Genomic DNA, 12,571 nt, shown 5'->3' with positions numbered 1-12,571 from the left:
TTAAATGAAGGACACTTTTGTGAGAAATCTCAGTCTATTGCCCAACATTTCTCCTTTCAAATCATCAAGCTGAGGGTAAAATTGTCAAGAGTATTTAGGTGCTTAAATCCCCTTTTCGAAAGTGACACACCTAGGAACCTAATTCTCATATAAAATCAATGGCACTTAACTGCATGGGGTCTCTTGAAAAATTTGCTGAGTGTCTAATGGCTCTTTGCTGCAGATTCACTGCTCTAGTGTTATTTAACCTATTGCCAAGTGAAGCACTTTAGGACACCACAAGTCTGTGTGAGATGATATAAAAGCAAGTTCTCTTTTGCCTTTTCACCCTACCTCATAACATCTACTGATAAAATAACCACTTCTAATAACTGAAATAATATGCAGGGGCGGCTCTATGGTTTTGCCGCCCCAAGCACGGCAATCAGGCGGCCTTTGGCGGCTGGTCACGCGGATTTGGCAGCGTTTCTGCGGGTGATCCGCCGGTCGCGCGCCTACCTGCCGCCGAATTGCCGCTGAAGCCGCGGGACCGGCGGACCTCCCGCAGGCATGCACTGAAGGCTGCCTGAGACTGCTGCCCTCACAGCAACCAGCACACCACCCCCCATGGCTAGCCGCCCCAGGCACGCCCTTGCTGCGCTGGTGCCTGGAGCTGCCCCTGATAATATGTTTGTTCTCTCCATGAGAACAAAATGGAAAGTGAGGCCTGTTTGTTCAATAGCTGCCCCTAGTTTTATGGATGTACTGATTTGTATCTCCAGATACATCCATTTTGTGCCATTGCACCTGCATTTTGGTGGTGGTGCATTGCTGTAGACCAGGCTGAGGCTAAAGAACTTAGAGCAGGAAAAGCAATCAAAAGGCAGATGCAGCATGCATAGGCGCCGACTTCCCCACTTTCCTGTGGGTGCTCAACCCCCCCTCTGCCCCTGGCCCTACCCCCACTCCACCCCTTCCATGAGGCCCCGCCCCTGCCCCACCTCTTCCCACACTTGCCCTGCCCCCATTTCAACCCCTTCCCCAAAGTCCCCACCCCAACTCTGCCCCCTCCCTGCCCCTATTCCAACTCCTTCCGCAAATCCCCTCCCCGTCCCTGTCTCTTCCCCTGAGCGTACCACGTTCCCACTTCTCCCCATCCCTACCGGAGCTTGCTAATGCCGCCAGACAGCTGTTTGGCAGCGGCTGGGTGGGAAGCTGTGTAGGTGGAGGAGCAGGGACGCGACCCGTTCAGGGATGGAGGAGCAGGAGGTGGTGGGGCAGGGGGTGGGGGGTGAGGGGAGCTTGGCTGCCAGTGGGTGCAGAGCACCCACTAATTTTTCCCTGTGGTTGCTCCAGCCCTGGAGCACCCACGGAGTCAGCGCCTATGGCAGCATGATGAAGCAAGCCTCTGTTATACACTCAACCTGTAACTATACCTACATAACAATTCTGTACATTGATACTGTACTGTACATGCCTTTCACATCACGTCTAAATTTGCCCATAGACATTTTGCATCGGCTGTTCAAAATTCTAGTTAATACAAAAAGATGTTAGCCATGGACATCAAGGGGGGGGATTATATGGCTTATAAATGTTACCAGTGTTTTCTTAAATTAAAAACTGCAAAGGGAATGGGATTAGTACATGCTGCAGTATTTGGAATGGAATAAAAACTGCTGTGGTAGGAATCCATAAACTCACACTGAAGTATGCCTCCAGGTGATAAGTCATATCCTTAACGGCAGGGTGGTTCTGGACAGGTCCAAAATTGAAACTCAAGGAGACCGGGTTCAGACTGTTGGCTGCTTCCTTTGGTGTTTCTTTCCTGATAACTTTTAAGTCTTGTCTGTAAACATTGTCCTGGCAGTATACAAGCTGCTCCATTTTAAAATGGATTCTGATAATTGTTTCAGCTTCCTCTGATTGTTTCTTGCTAATGTCTTCAATTCTGTCCTGTGAAGGGGGAGAAAGGGGGGAAGAAAACTATCAAAATCCACTAAGCAACAGGTGGTACAGGTGAGTACAGGACTAGCCCCCTATGACAGGTAACATGTGACATGGTGTCACAGGGTTCCCAAGAGCACACGGTAAGAGCCAGATTCTGGCTCCTTGTCACCTGGTGCATGGGGGCAGGAGAGGCCACATTGCCTTGTGCCCCCATTACACTTGTGGACAGGAAAAGCCAAAAGCCTGCCGCTTGAGTTCCCTGAGAACAAAATCCACACCTTTGGCCACGCCCAACCAACCAATCTTCAGCCAGGCACTGAGCATCTAATAGTTCAGCTATAGCAACCCCTCCTCTCTGGCCTTCCAGATTCCTTACCCTTTCAATCCACCCAAAACTTTAGTGGGAAAATCATCTACCTCTCCTCAGTGCTACAATTACATTCAAACCTTCTTAAAAGGATCCACATTGCCTCCCGAGCCAAATTCAGCTTTGTTCTCAGCTTCAAGGACTTCCACAAGGTAGTGCCTTCCTTCTTCCCCATCTGCTCTTGTCTCCTTTAATCTCCCTTCCCTCTTTGCTCAGACAAAGTCACTTACCTCATTGCTGCCTGATTTTTCAAAGCTGCTGAGCCCCTGCATCTCCCAGAGATTTCAAAATGACTTTTGAAAATTAGGCCATAAATGTCTCTATCTTGTGTATGCCTCTGGGCCTTCTTTCAGGCAGTTCCCTGTGAGTGGCAGCCCTTTCCTGACTGTCCATTTGTGGCTTCCAACCTCTCTCTCAAAGTCTTTTCTCAAATCTTAGTTCTTAAGTGACCATAATAGCATTTAAAAGGAAAAAGGAAAAAAAAAAAGAGTTCTCCCCCACATGATATATATAAATCTCCTAAGCAGACCCATCATCATATTGTCTTTGGCCTTTCCACTCCCTGTGGTGTTGTTTTGTGTTCCTGGCTTAACACAGGCACTGCAAAGACTTATACGCATGCTTGACTTTAAGTAGTCCCATTTAACTCTCTGGGAGTACTTACATGCTTAAGTCCCTGCAGGAATGAAATCTGAGATTGTAAACTCTTTGGGGCAGGGACTCAATCTTTGTTGTGTGCAGTGCTATGCACATATATAGTGTAAAGTATAGTGCAATCCATTCAAGAAACTGGGAAATGTACAGTTTATAGCAATGACAATGTTACTGGATGATGTAACAAACCTTAATTTCTCCTGTGTATAAAAATTTCCATTTATTTACAGTTTCTCTGTTACCTTATTGCACAACATATTCATAAAAGTGCAGGAATCTCCACAAGTTGCTTAAAGGTACAACAATCAAAAAACTGACTGATCAAGAGTGAAGGAGTAACATGTAGTTCTATATACAATACATTATGCCATTGAGTATTGCTTGTCTTATATCAGGTTACATAAAATCATAGAAGTGTCAGATTAGAAGGGACCTCAAGAGGTCATCTAGTCCAATCCTCTGCACTCAAGGCAGGACTACACAATAATTAGACCATTCTTAATGGATCTTTGTGTAACCTGTTCTAAAAACCTCAGAAGATGGAGATTCCACACCTTCCCTTGACAATATTTTCCAGTGCTTAACTACCTTGACAGTTAGGAAGTTTTTCCTAATGTTCAACCTAAACTTTCCTTGCTGCAATTAAAGCCCATTGCTTCCTGCCCTGTCCTGGGAGGTTAAGGAGAACAATTTTTCATCTTTGCCCTTGTAACAACCTTTTATGTACTTGAAAACTTCTGACGTCCTCCCTCAGTCCCCTCTTCTCCAAACTAAACAAACCCAATTTTATCAAGCTTCCCTCATAGGTCATGTTTTCCAGACTTTTAATCATTTTTGTTGCTCTTCTCTGGACAGCATGTGGTGTCTCACCTTAGCAGCTCTGTTAAGATTTTGAAAATCGTCAAAATGATCTTTGGAAACCTCTGTGAAAGATTTTCGGACAATTTCTGTGGGGAGAAAAGAGACAAAAAATAAAGGACTGAGCTACTGGTAGTACAAGATTTATGAAAACTGGTCATTCTCCATATCTAGCCAAAGGACACTGTCATTGAGTTATGCCTCATCTATTCAATTTTTAATCCCTCCTGGTCATATCTATGATGATTTTTTATTTTCCTATCGTGGTCCATTTCTAACTTTTTCAGAAATAATGTCCATTTAGGAATTTTGTACTGTCAAAGTCTGAATACCGGGCATAGAGGTTTGAGGTCTAAAGATCAGTCCCTTGGCTTGAAACTGGTTTGATTCAGATTCATTTTCCCCTGCCTGAAGCAGCCAAGATACAGCTCTTGCCATGTCAACCAAAATCTAGACAAAACAATATTTCTGAAGCTTGGGATAAACTTAGTAAATGAAACTCACCAATTACTTTCTTCAGCATCTCAATAGCTGGTTTTTCTAGTGCCATGATTCTCTGTCTTACAATGGCCTCAAATGTCTTGTAACTGGTAAACCCTGGGAGCTCTCTTCCACGATACTGTTCTTCAAATCTCCACACTTCATGTTGTATAGTTTTTCTATCTATAATATTAAAACAACAGCACTATTTTAATATAACAAATCTAATGAATTTATAAAGACAATTATGGATTTAAAGTGGAAGTTTAGTTCTTTGTTCTGAAGACACTTTTAACTGGAAGAACTAATACACAGCTCATCATTTAAGCAAGTTCATTTTTGTAGAATTGAGCCAAAATATGCCGTTACTACTTCTAAGAATGAACTGTTTCACTCATTGAGATGACCATATAAACTAATGGAAACAGGAACATGGGCCAGTATTCTGATCCAGTACAGCAACCCCTATCAGTCTGATACCCTCTCAGCAGTGGCCAATACATGATGCTTTAGAGGAAGATGTAAAACAATTTGACAGCCACATATAAGGAAGTCTAATCTAAACTTCCTGGAACACTCAAACAACATCGTCACTAAAACATTGTTAACATTGAAGAAATTTGCCACCCTAAATAATATTGTTCCTCTCTGACTGATACATGTGTACCTCACATCCACATTTACTAGTGCTTTAAAGGTGTCAAATCTTGATTTATTGTGGGTAGATATAGGAATTGTAGCATAATCATGCATGACTGGAGGCAGGAAGTACACAGGTAACGCTGCATTCAGTTCTTAAGGACCATTCATCTCAGAAACTCCAAGAGATTTCAAATACTTATGGGCTTATAGTAAAACACTACCAAAAAAATTGTGGTGTAGTTTCTGTCAAATAGATTGGAGTTTGAGAGGCAAAACTTTAGAAGGATGGTGTATAGGGGTTTGTAAAATTAATCAGTCAACCAGAAAAACATCTTCCAATGTACTTTACAATAGAGAGCCCAAAAGCCTGCATAATTTAGTAAAAGTCCTGACTGTTCCATTTATCTGCTATTTTTAATATTTATTCCAGCTCTCTAATGATCTGCAACTAGAACTGTTAGATGAACTTACCTTGCAATGACGTCAGCTATATAAACAATAATACCTGCCTCATACTCCGTGCTTTTCATGGGTAGATCTCAAGGAAGGCAGAAGTATCATTATCTCCATTTTACATGCAATGCAGGTGCACCTCCCATTCACACACACAAGCGCTTCAATTGATTCTCAAAGGGAATAAGTAACATCATAAAGAAACTAGTTTTTACTGGCTTTCTCCTCTTCTATTTTTCCTGTGTTTGTGTTCACCTGCTATCTCCTCTTTCCTACTTTTTTCACTCACCTAATACCTTTAGATTAACTAGCTCTGGGTATGTGGTGGGATAGGACAGATTAGACAATAGAAAACACCTGTGTCTAAATGTAGTTGCCCCTCAGTGACATGTACCCTACATACATTTTGTAACAATTCATTTAGAATTACATTTAGTAATGTTTATGTAGACATGCACGGACAGATAAAAACATATAGCAATAGGTGCTGCTCGACAGAAATATGTGCTTCATCTTCGCCATGAGGAAGAATTAATGGGTATTCTGAGAGGTTTAGAAATGCTTTCAGCTGATGTTAAGGTTCAATTTCTGTGAGACATTCTTCTCCTTTTAGATCTGGATTCAGTAAGCAATTAGCAGACTGGGTTAACTGGGAAACATGGGTGTTCTTTTGGTGGTTATTTTATTACTCATAAATTGCTAGACTTTAAACCATAGACTTTTAAAAATCTTTTTAATATAAGTTATTCAAAGAATCAAGGGCATATTGTCAGCTGATGAAATTGTCCTTGCATCATTGACTTCAATGGAAATGGAGGGAATCCATTGATTTCAATGGAGCTATGTGAGTTCACACCAGCTGGGGATCTGGGTAGATAAATTCTCATCACTTCAAGTTTTTAATTTCATTAACATGATCTATTAGCTGTATTACAACTTCAGTCCAAATAAGTGAAGTTGAGTATTTCATAGCAGCTTCACAGGCAATCCCCTGTACTTACCAGTCAATGCACTGTCATCGAGTATCTTCCCCCATTTTTGAAACTCTGTGCGGATTTTTGTAAACAGTCTAATTTCATTTTCAAACAACTTTTCTTCTCCCACCACTGAACTCACGATGTCTTGATTAAACAGTTTGATTTTCTGTAATGAGATTTAGAAAAACCACTCTGAGTTCTGTAAAGGCAGCATAGCTGAGCAAGAGTGAACTTGATTCTATTTTCCTTCTGGATCAAGGGAATCTTTTATTAAATTCCCATCAGTTAGATTTATGCAGAGCCAATGAAGATTGGTGGAGTTACACAGGTATCAATGCTGAGGGCCTATTTTTTTCTGCAGAACCTATATTACTGGGAGGACATTCAAAAAGAAAAGTATCCAGATTGACTTGCAGATCTCAGGTTGAGACTGCAGCCTGGCAGTTAGAAAAAACAACCACCATCTTATATTTGTAAACTGAGGACATGTGTTATGGAAATCATTGAGACGTAACCATGGAACGCTATAATGTCATATTGACCAAGTTCTGTCATTGAACTGCTCTACAAATCAATGGGATTTGTGTTGCTAACTCACTTTGGTGCTTTTGAAAATCCCAACCTAAATCTTAATTCACCTCCTTTGTCCCTTTCTCTTTACCCTAAAAGCTGATCTAACATCAGCCAAGATTTTCAGAAATGGTGCCTATAACTGGCTCCTAAATCCAGATTCAGGCACCTATACAAGTGGCCTGATTTTCGTGGCAGTGGGTGGGTGCCCAGCATTTTTGAAAATCATTTGTTTGGGTGCCTATATTTGGCTTGAGGTACCTAATTGTAAACACCTACTTTTGAAAAAGTTGTTCTTTTTTTCTTTTCTTTTTGTTTTAAATTTACTGCTCCTGACAGCCTTTGAGTCTGAAGTTGTCTAGTTATCAGCCAGGACAGCAGATGTACGAACTTCTCCACCAGCATTCTGTCCATGTGCCTCAGTCCTGTTCTGGAGAGGTAGTTCCCCAGGCCCCCTGAATCCTCTGGGTGGCCCAGTCAAAGACTCTAACTGAGACTCGGGTGAACTCAACCTAAGCTTTTGGGAACTCTCAGTTTCTTCTTCATACTGTTTGTGTGGGGTCTGAACTGTTCAGATTTTAATTTGTTTTCATTATTTATGTTAATGTAAAACTGTGAAGATAATGCCTGTGGATTATAAAATAGCCATGTTAGGCTGTAAAAATTAAATTACTGTTATTTGTTTCTTTCACATAAGATTTTATAAAGTTGTTACTTAAATTAATTTCTTTGGGGATTTGAATGTGGGGAGGTTGACCCTGTGCAATCCTTGCTGAAAATCCTTAGAGACTGAATTCTGGGTCTCCAGCTACTTTTCTAGGGGAGTTGGGGTTTTTTAGGCACTGGAGAACGGCAACGAAGTGAACTCGAGCCCGCTCAAAGGTTCTGTTAAGAAGTTTTGTTTTGCCAAAGCTGCGACCTCACAGACTATATCAAAGGGAGGGGACTTCAAGTGACAGGGGAGGGGTGGCCCTGTGAGTGTCTGTAAAACAGCTGACAGGCTGTGAGGTCTCATTCAGAGGCAGAGGAAGCTTGTTGCAAGCAGTGTAGACTGGTTCTCCCAACTCAGAGATGGGGAAAACGTTAGATCTGCCTGAGCTGTGGACAGAGAGGTTAAGCTTGGGTAAGGGAATATGCTGCTGGAGCCTGAGCTGCACCCCACAGGGAAAGGCAGCAGCAACAGCTGGGAGCTACAGGGAGGGGGCCGCTGCTTTCTGGGATGGGGTGGGGAGGAGAGACTGAGGGTAAGTGGGGGAGCCTTCCTCTCTGGGGAGGCATGACTTGAGCTGTTCCGGGGATGGCCGAACCTTTAACTTGTGCCCCCCCCCCCACTATCAGCACTTATGGGTCGTCTCTGCTGTCTCCCTGCAAACATATGGTAACACGTAATCCCAGAGGAGAACTTTGGCAGGGCCCAAGATCAGCTGGACCTGCTAAGTAGTACGGTTGGCAGCCAGGGAGGTGTAACCTGGAGACCCAGTCAGAGAGTGATTGGATCACAGCATCCCACCCCAAAGAGAAGTGGAGGCACGGGCCTGCATCCTGATGGGGGTGCACTTGGGGGACTGGAAGAAGGTCTTTGTGGGAGCAGCCTATCCAGGGACTGTGGGAACAGCCATTCACCATAGTAGGTCTCAGACTTTAAGGCCAGAAAGGATCATCATGATCACCTAGTCTGACTTCCTAGACATCGCAGGCCACCAAATCTCACCAACCCACACCAGTAATAGACCCATAACCTCTGGATGGGGTTCCTAGTAAAGAGATAGGTGGAAGAGCTTCATCAAACTGGACACCATGAGCCAAGCACATCCATGGTTTAAATCCAGGGATGCACTTAGGCTTATGTGTGTTGTAAGCAATGAAAGCCCTACAAAGTGTTGATGGCAGAAATGAATTTGTTCCCTTTGAAATTCCTGAGCTTATCAAAATCAGGAAAGTTTAGTAATTGTTCAGATCTCTTTGCTGTGCCACACAACCAAATACATATTTATACTTGCATCTATTAGGAAAAACAACTTCTCGTCTTCTGCTTTTGGTGTGCCTTTGCCATATTTGAGTAACTCTCCAGTTGCTTTTTGGAGTTGAATGTTTATTTGCTCTTCTAAAGCGGGCAAAGATTTCTAGGGGAGAAAAAACAACAATACTTGTACAGTTTGGACAATTCCATTCTTTGAAAGAAATAGAGCATTTCAGAGTGTGACATGGAGATTTATGAATCTTGCACTGCCCTTAAAAGTCCAGGTATGCTCTGTAGTCTAAACCAACACTGCCTGTACTGAGAAAAAAATGGGGAAGGTTTAAAGAGTGTTGTTCTTCGGTGCTTCTCTTACATTAAAAAAAAAAAAGCAGTGTTGCTTTGCTGGTCTAGTACAGCATCCTATTTAGAGGACCAGTGCATCTCAGGAACCTTTCCATTATTATTAAACAGTTGTTTATAAAAAGCACACATAGTATCTAAAATATTTCATATTTACTGTATATAAATTATTCAGGCTTCCAAAAGTTGACAATTATGATAATAGTTCGCTCTAGTTAGCACTATTCATCCATAGATCTCAAAGCGCTTTACAAAGGAAAGCAAGTATCAGAATCCCTACTTTAAAGACAGGAACATTGAGTCACGGAGAGATTACGTGATTTGCCCATGGTTAAACAGTAGGTCAGCAGCAAAGCTGAGAATAGAATACTGGTCAGCTGACTATCGCTGGGTAAAATTTTTCAATGAATAATTTATTTACCTGAAAAATGAAGTTTCAGTCGACCCGATAGTTTCAGCTGGGGAAGAGCTGGACTTTTCCAATTTACTGACAAATTCCAAACATTATTGGAACCAAGCTGAATAATTCCCCCGGTTGGGCACTGAACTGAAAAATCAATTATCCGCCCAGCTCTACACCTGACTGCCAAGCCAAGGCTCAGTATAGTGGACCATGTACTTCCAGATTGCCATCAGGCGGGGTAATTAAAGGCTATTCATAGAAATAATTTTTACGGGCTCAGTCCTCCAAAACTGCAGGATCGGGTCCTATTTTTTTTTAAATGGTTACTCATGTAAAGTGTTTCTTTGTTAACTTACATTAATGTGTTCCACAAGCTCAGTTGTAAGTTTCTCTGCCAAAATGGGGATAGTAGCCTTGTTTTCATCCAGAAGAACTCTGAAACAGAATAAGGCATATGAATATAGACGCCTCGCATTTGCCAAACAAGAGAGCAGTGTCTTCCCTAGTTCTGCAACACAAAGCAGGTAAATACAGTTTCTTCAGATCAAGCAGGGGAATGCTAGTGAAGGTGCAGCAGTAGCCTCACTACATCCTGCCAAATCTGCTTTTGTGCAAGATTAGATTTGAAATGATGAGCTGTTTGCTGAACAGACTGAGAACAGAAAAAGGTTCAGATCCATAACTTCAGAAAAAGATCATGAGATGAGAATATCCACATAAATTGCTGTATTATAAGAACGTATGTACTGCTATATATGGTAGGGATACTCATTCAGAACCACTTTCGGGTTCAAAAATTCTCTTTATGCATGAAACGCTGAAGAGCAATAGTTTGTGGAGGACAGCGTTCTCCTGACACAGACCATATCTTTCCTGTGAGTTTCCCCATACTTTCCAGTGGACAGAACGATATGCGTTAATGCCTGAGCCAACAAAGCACTTTAAAACAAGTGCTTAACTTGATTCCTTTGGGACTACTTCAGAGTTTAGTGGTCAGCATGTTTAAAAAAAAAATTTGGATCAGGGCTTAAATCAAACTTGAATCTGAAAAGAAGTTGAGTTTAAGTTGAGAAGTTATTTGACATGTAAATTCTTTCTTACATTTTGGAAAACACTACCACACAGACAATGCAAACAAACAAAGCCCCACCCCAAGCTAAATTTGAGGATAATTCTCATTGTGGACCTAATCCAAATCCGATGGGAGTCATCAGGAATCTTTCCATTGACCTCAATGGACTTTGGATCAGGCCCTTTAACTATTTGAAAACTACCTAAAGTGTTCATGCTGCTCAAAGAATGCTCTCTCCTTCTGGATTGCAGAGGCCAGGGTGAGCTTGTCATGAATATCTTGCTGCCCACGACATTTAACAATCATATAACCCTTCCTTAGCTGGATGACAAGGTTTTGTACGATATCAACAACCGATGACTCAGTTCCTCTGTCCACCAAATCTGGTTTTGTTAGGATCCCTGGGAAGTAATATGATGAGAAGATTAGACAAGCACGGAAATTAATGATGGGAAAGAGTATCTAGTTACCCAATGCAGCATTGTTCCCGACAGCATATGCTAAAGTGACTTCTCCAGCGGTGCTGTAAGTTCCCCCCCACCCCAACCTCTCTCTCTTCCCTTCACCTTTTTCAGGAACACCTCAGGGATATCAAATTAATAGCAGAGCTTTTACAATATTAACTTTTAATCTTTTCAGTTTTCAAGATATTTGTAGGCATAGTATCAATGGCAGTAGGGCCCCAAATTAAGCTATCCCTTTAGATATTGGTTCCCTTTTAGTGGTGTGCAAAATTCATGTTATTTCATACTGGTTGTTTTTCCCTCATAGCGGGTAATTCTTTCCAGGGTTGGGGCAGGGTGGGAAGAATATTAGAATGCCATGAAAAATGATCTACCTTCCCCACATTTCCATTTTTTTAAAAGTATGTCTCACCTAACGTTCTCTCTCCATCAGGGTCTACCTCTTGAGCCATTTTAAGTGCCTCTGTTGTTGCGATATCCACATTACTTGGCACCACTACCAAATTTATAGTCTCTTGCTTGGCAATAAATTTTTTAATTAGCTTTTTGATCTGTAATAAAATATGGTAAGAAAGAAATGCAGTAAAGTTTGATGTGACAAATGCCATTGGATGCCAGGCTCCTCATCATCTGACGAGGTGGAATGTCATACACATGATGGATACAATCATACAATAGAAACTAATGTGCAAATTTCAGCGGCTGAATTCAGCCTGATTATCTAAAGGTAATCCAAATGTGTAACATGCCCCAGAACAGACTGCTATTATATCGACCTTGGGAAATTATCATAAAAATTTACTAGGCCAGGTACACAATCTATTTGATGAATATGCTAATGATATTTTACCTGCATTAGAGAGAACCAAATTCTATTGTCTAAATGCACAGCTAAGAAAAAAAATCAAGTTGGATTATATTGACACGTCAAGATCAGATAAAATGTAGAGCTAAATACATCCATCTCAAAAGTGTACCTATCAAAATAAAGCAAAATGTCTTGTCTTTGCCTTTCAATGAGAGATTCGTAAAAAGTAAATAAAACTGACATGAAATTTGGCTGTTTCCCCCCCCACGTTTGAATCCCAAACTAGCAGAGTTTCTCATGGTTTTGTGTTGTGTTGCCAAATGTTCACACAGCTCTACTTATATTGAATTCATGTAATTATTATCCTATCTGAGTTTCCATAAATCTTCCCTTGTCTTCTATATTTCCCTTCAACACCATTTTCTGTCATATTCAAAAAGTAAGATGCTTTATCTCCCTTATTTTGCATCTGGAGAATGTGGGCCATTCAGGACAATTGACATGTGCAGCTGGTGTCACACCAACCATTTTATTGTGGATAAAATGAGTAGAGTTGTACAAATTACTATAGTAA

General features: G+C 41.5%; 1 protein-coding gene across 1 annotated transcript; it reads right to left on the bottom strand.

Annotated features, from left to right (window-relative positions):
- Positions 1–1,683: 1,683 nt before the first annotated feature.
- Positions 1,684–11,740, bottom strand: LOC112112781 (interferon-induced GTP-binding protein Mx2-like; the record flags this gene model as incomplete). The annotated part of the gene is made up of 8 exons (XM_026663171.1): positions 1,684–1,935; positions 3,821–3,897; positions 4,313–4,471; positions 6,385–6,526; positions 8,931–9,053; positions 10,010–10,088; positions 10,928–11,126; positions 11,602–11,740. Coding segments are annotated over 8 exons (1,170 nt in total), but the record flags the coding sequence as incomplete, so codon positions are not given.
- Positions 11,741–12,571: the final 831 nt, after the last annotated feature.

This window comes from Terrapene carolina, unplaced genomic scaffold (genome assembly GCF_002925995.2).
Source record: "Terrapene carolina triunguis isolate 2854851 unplaced genomic scaffold, T_m_triunguis-2.0 Scaffold32852, whole genome shotgun sequence".
Taxonomy (NCBI): Eukaryota; Metazoa; Chordata; order Testudines; family Emydidae; genus Terrapene; species Terrapene triunguis.
The sequence above is the reverse complement of the archived record's forward strand: the minus strand, read 5'-3'. Positions and strand labels throughout refer to the sequence as shown.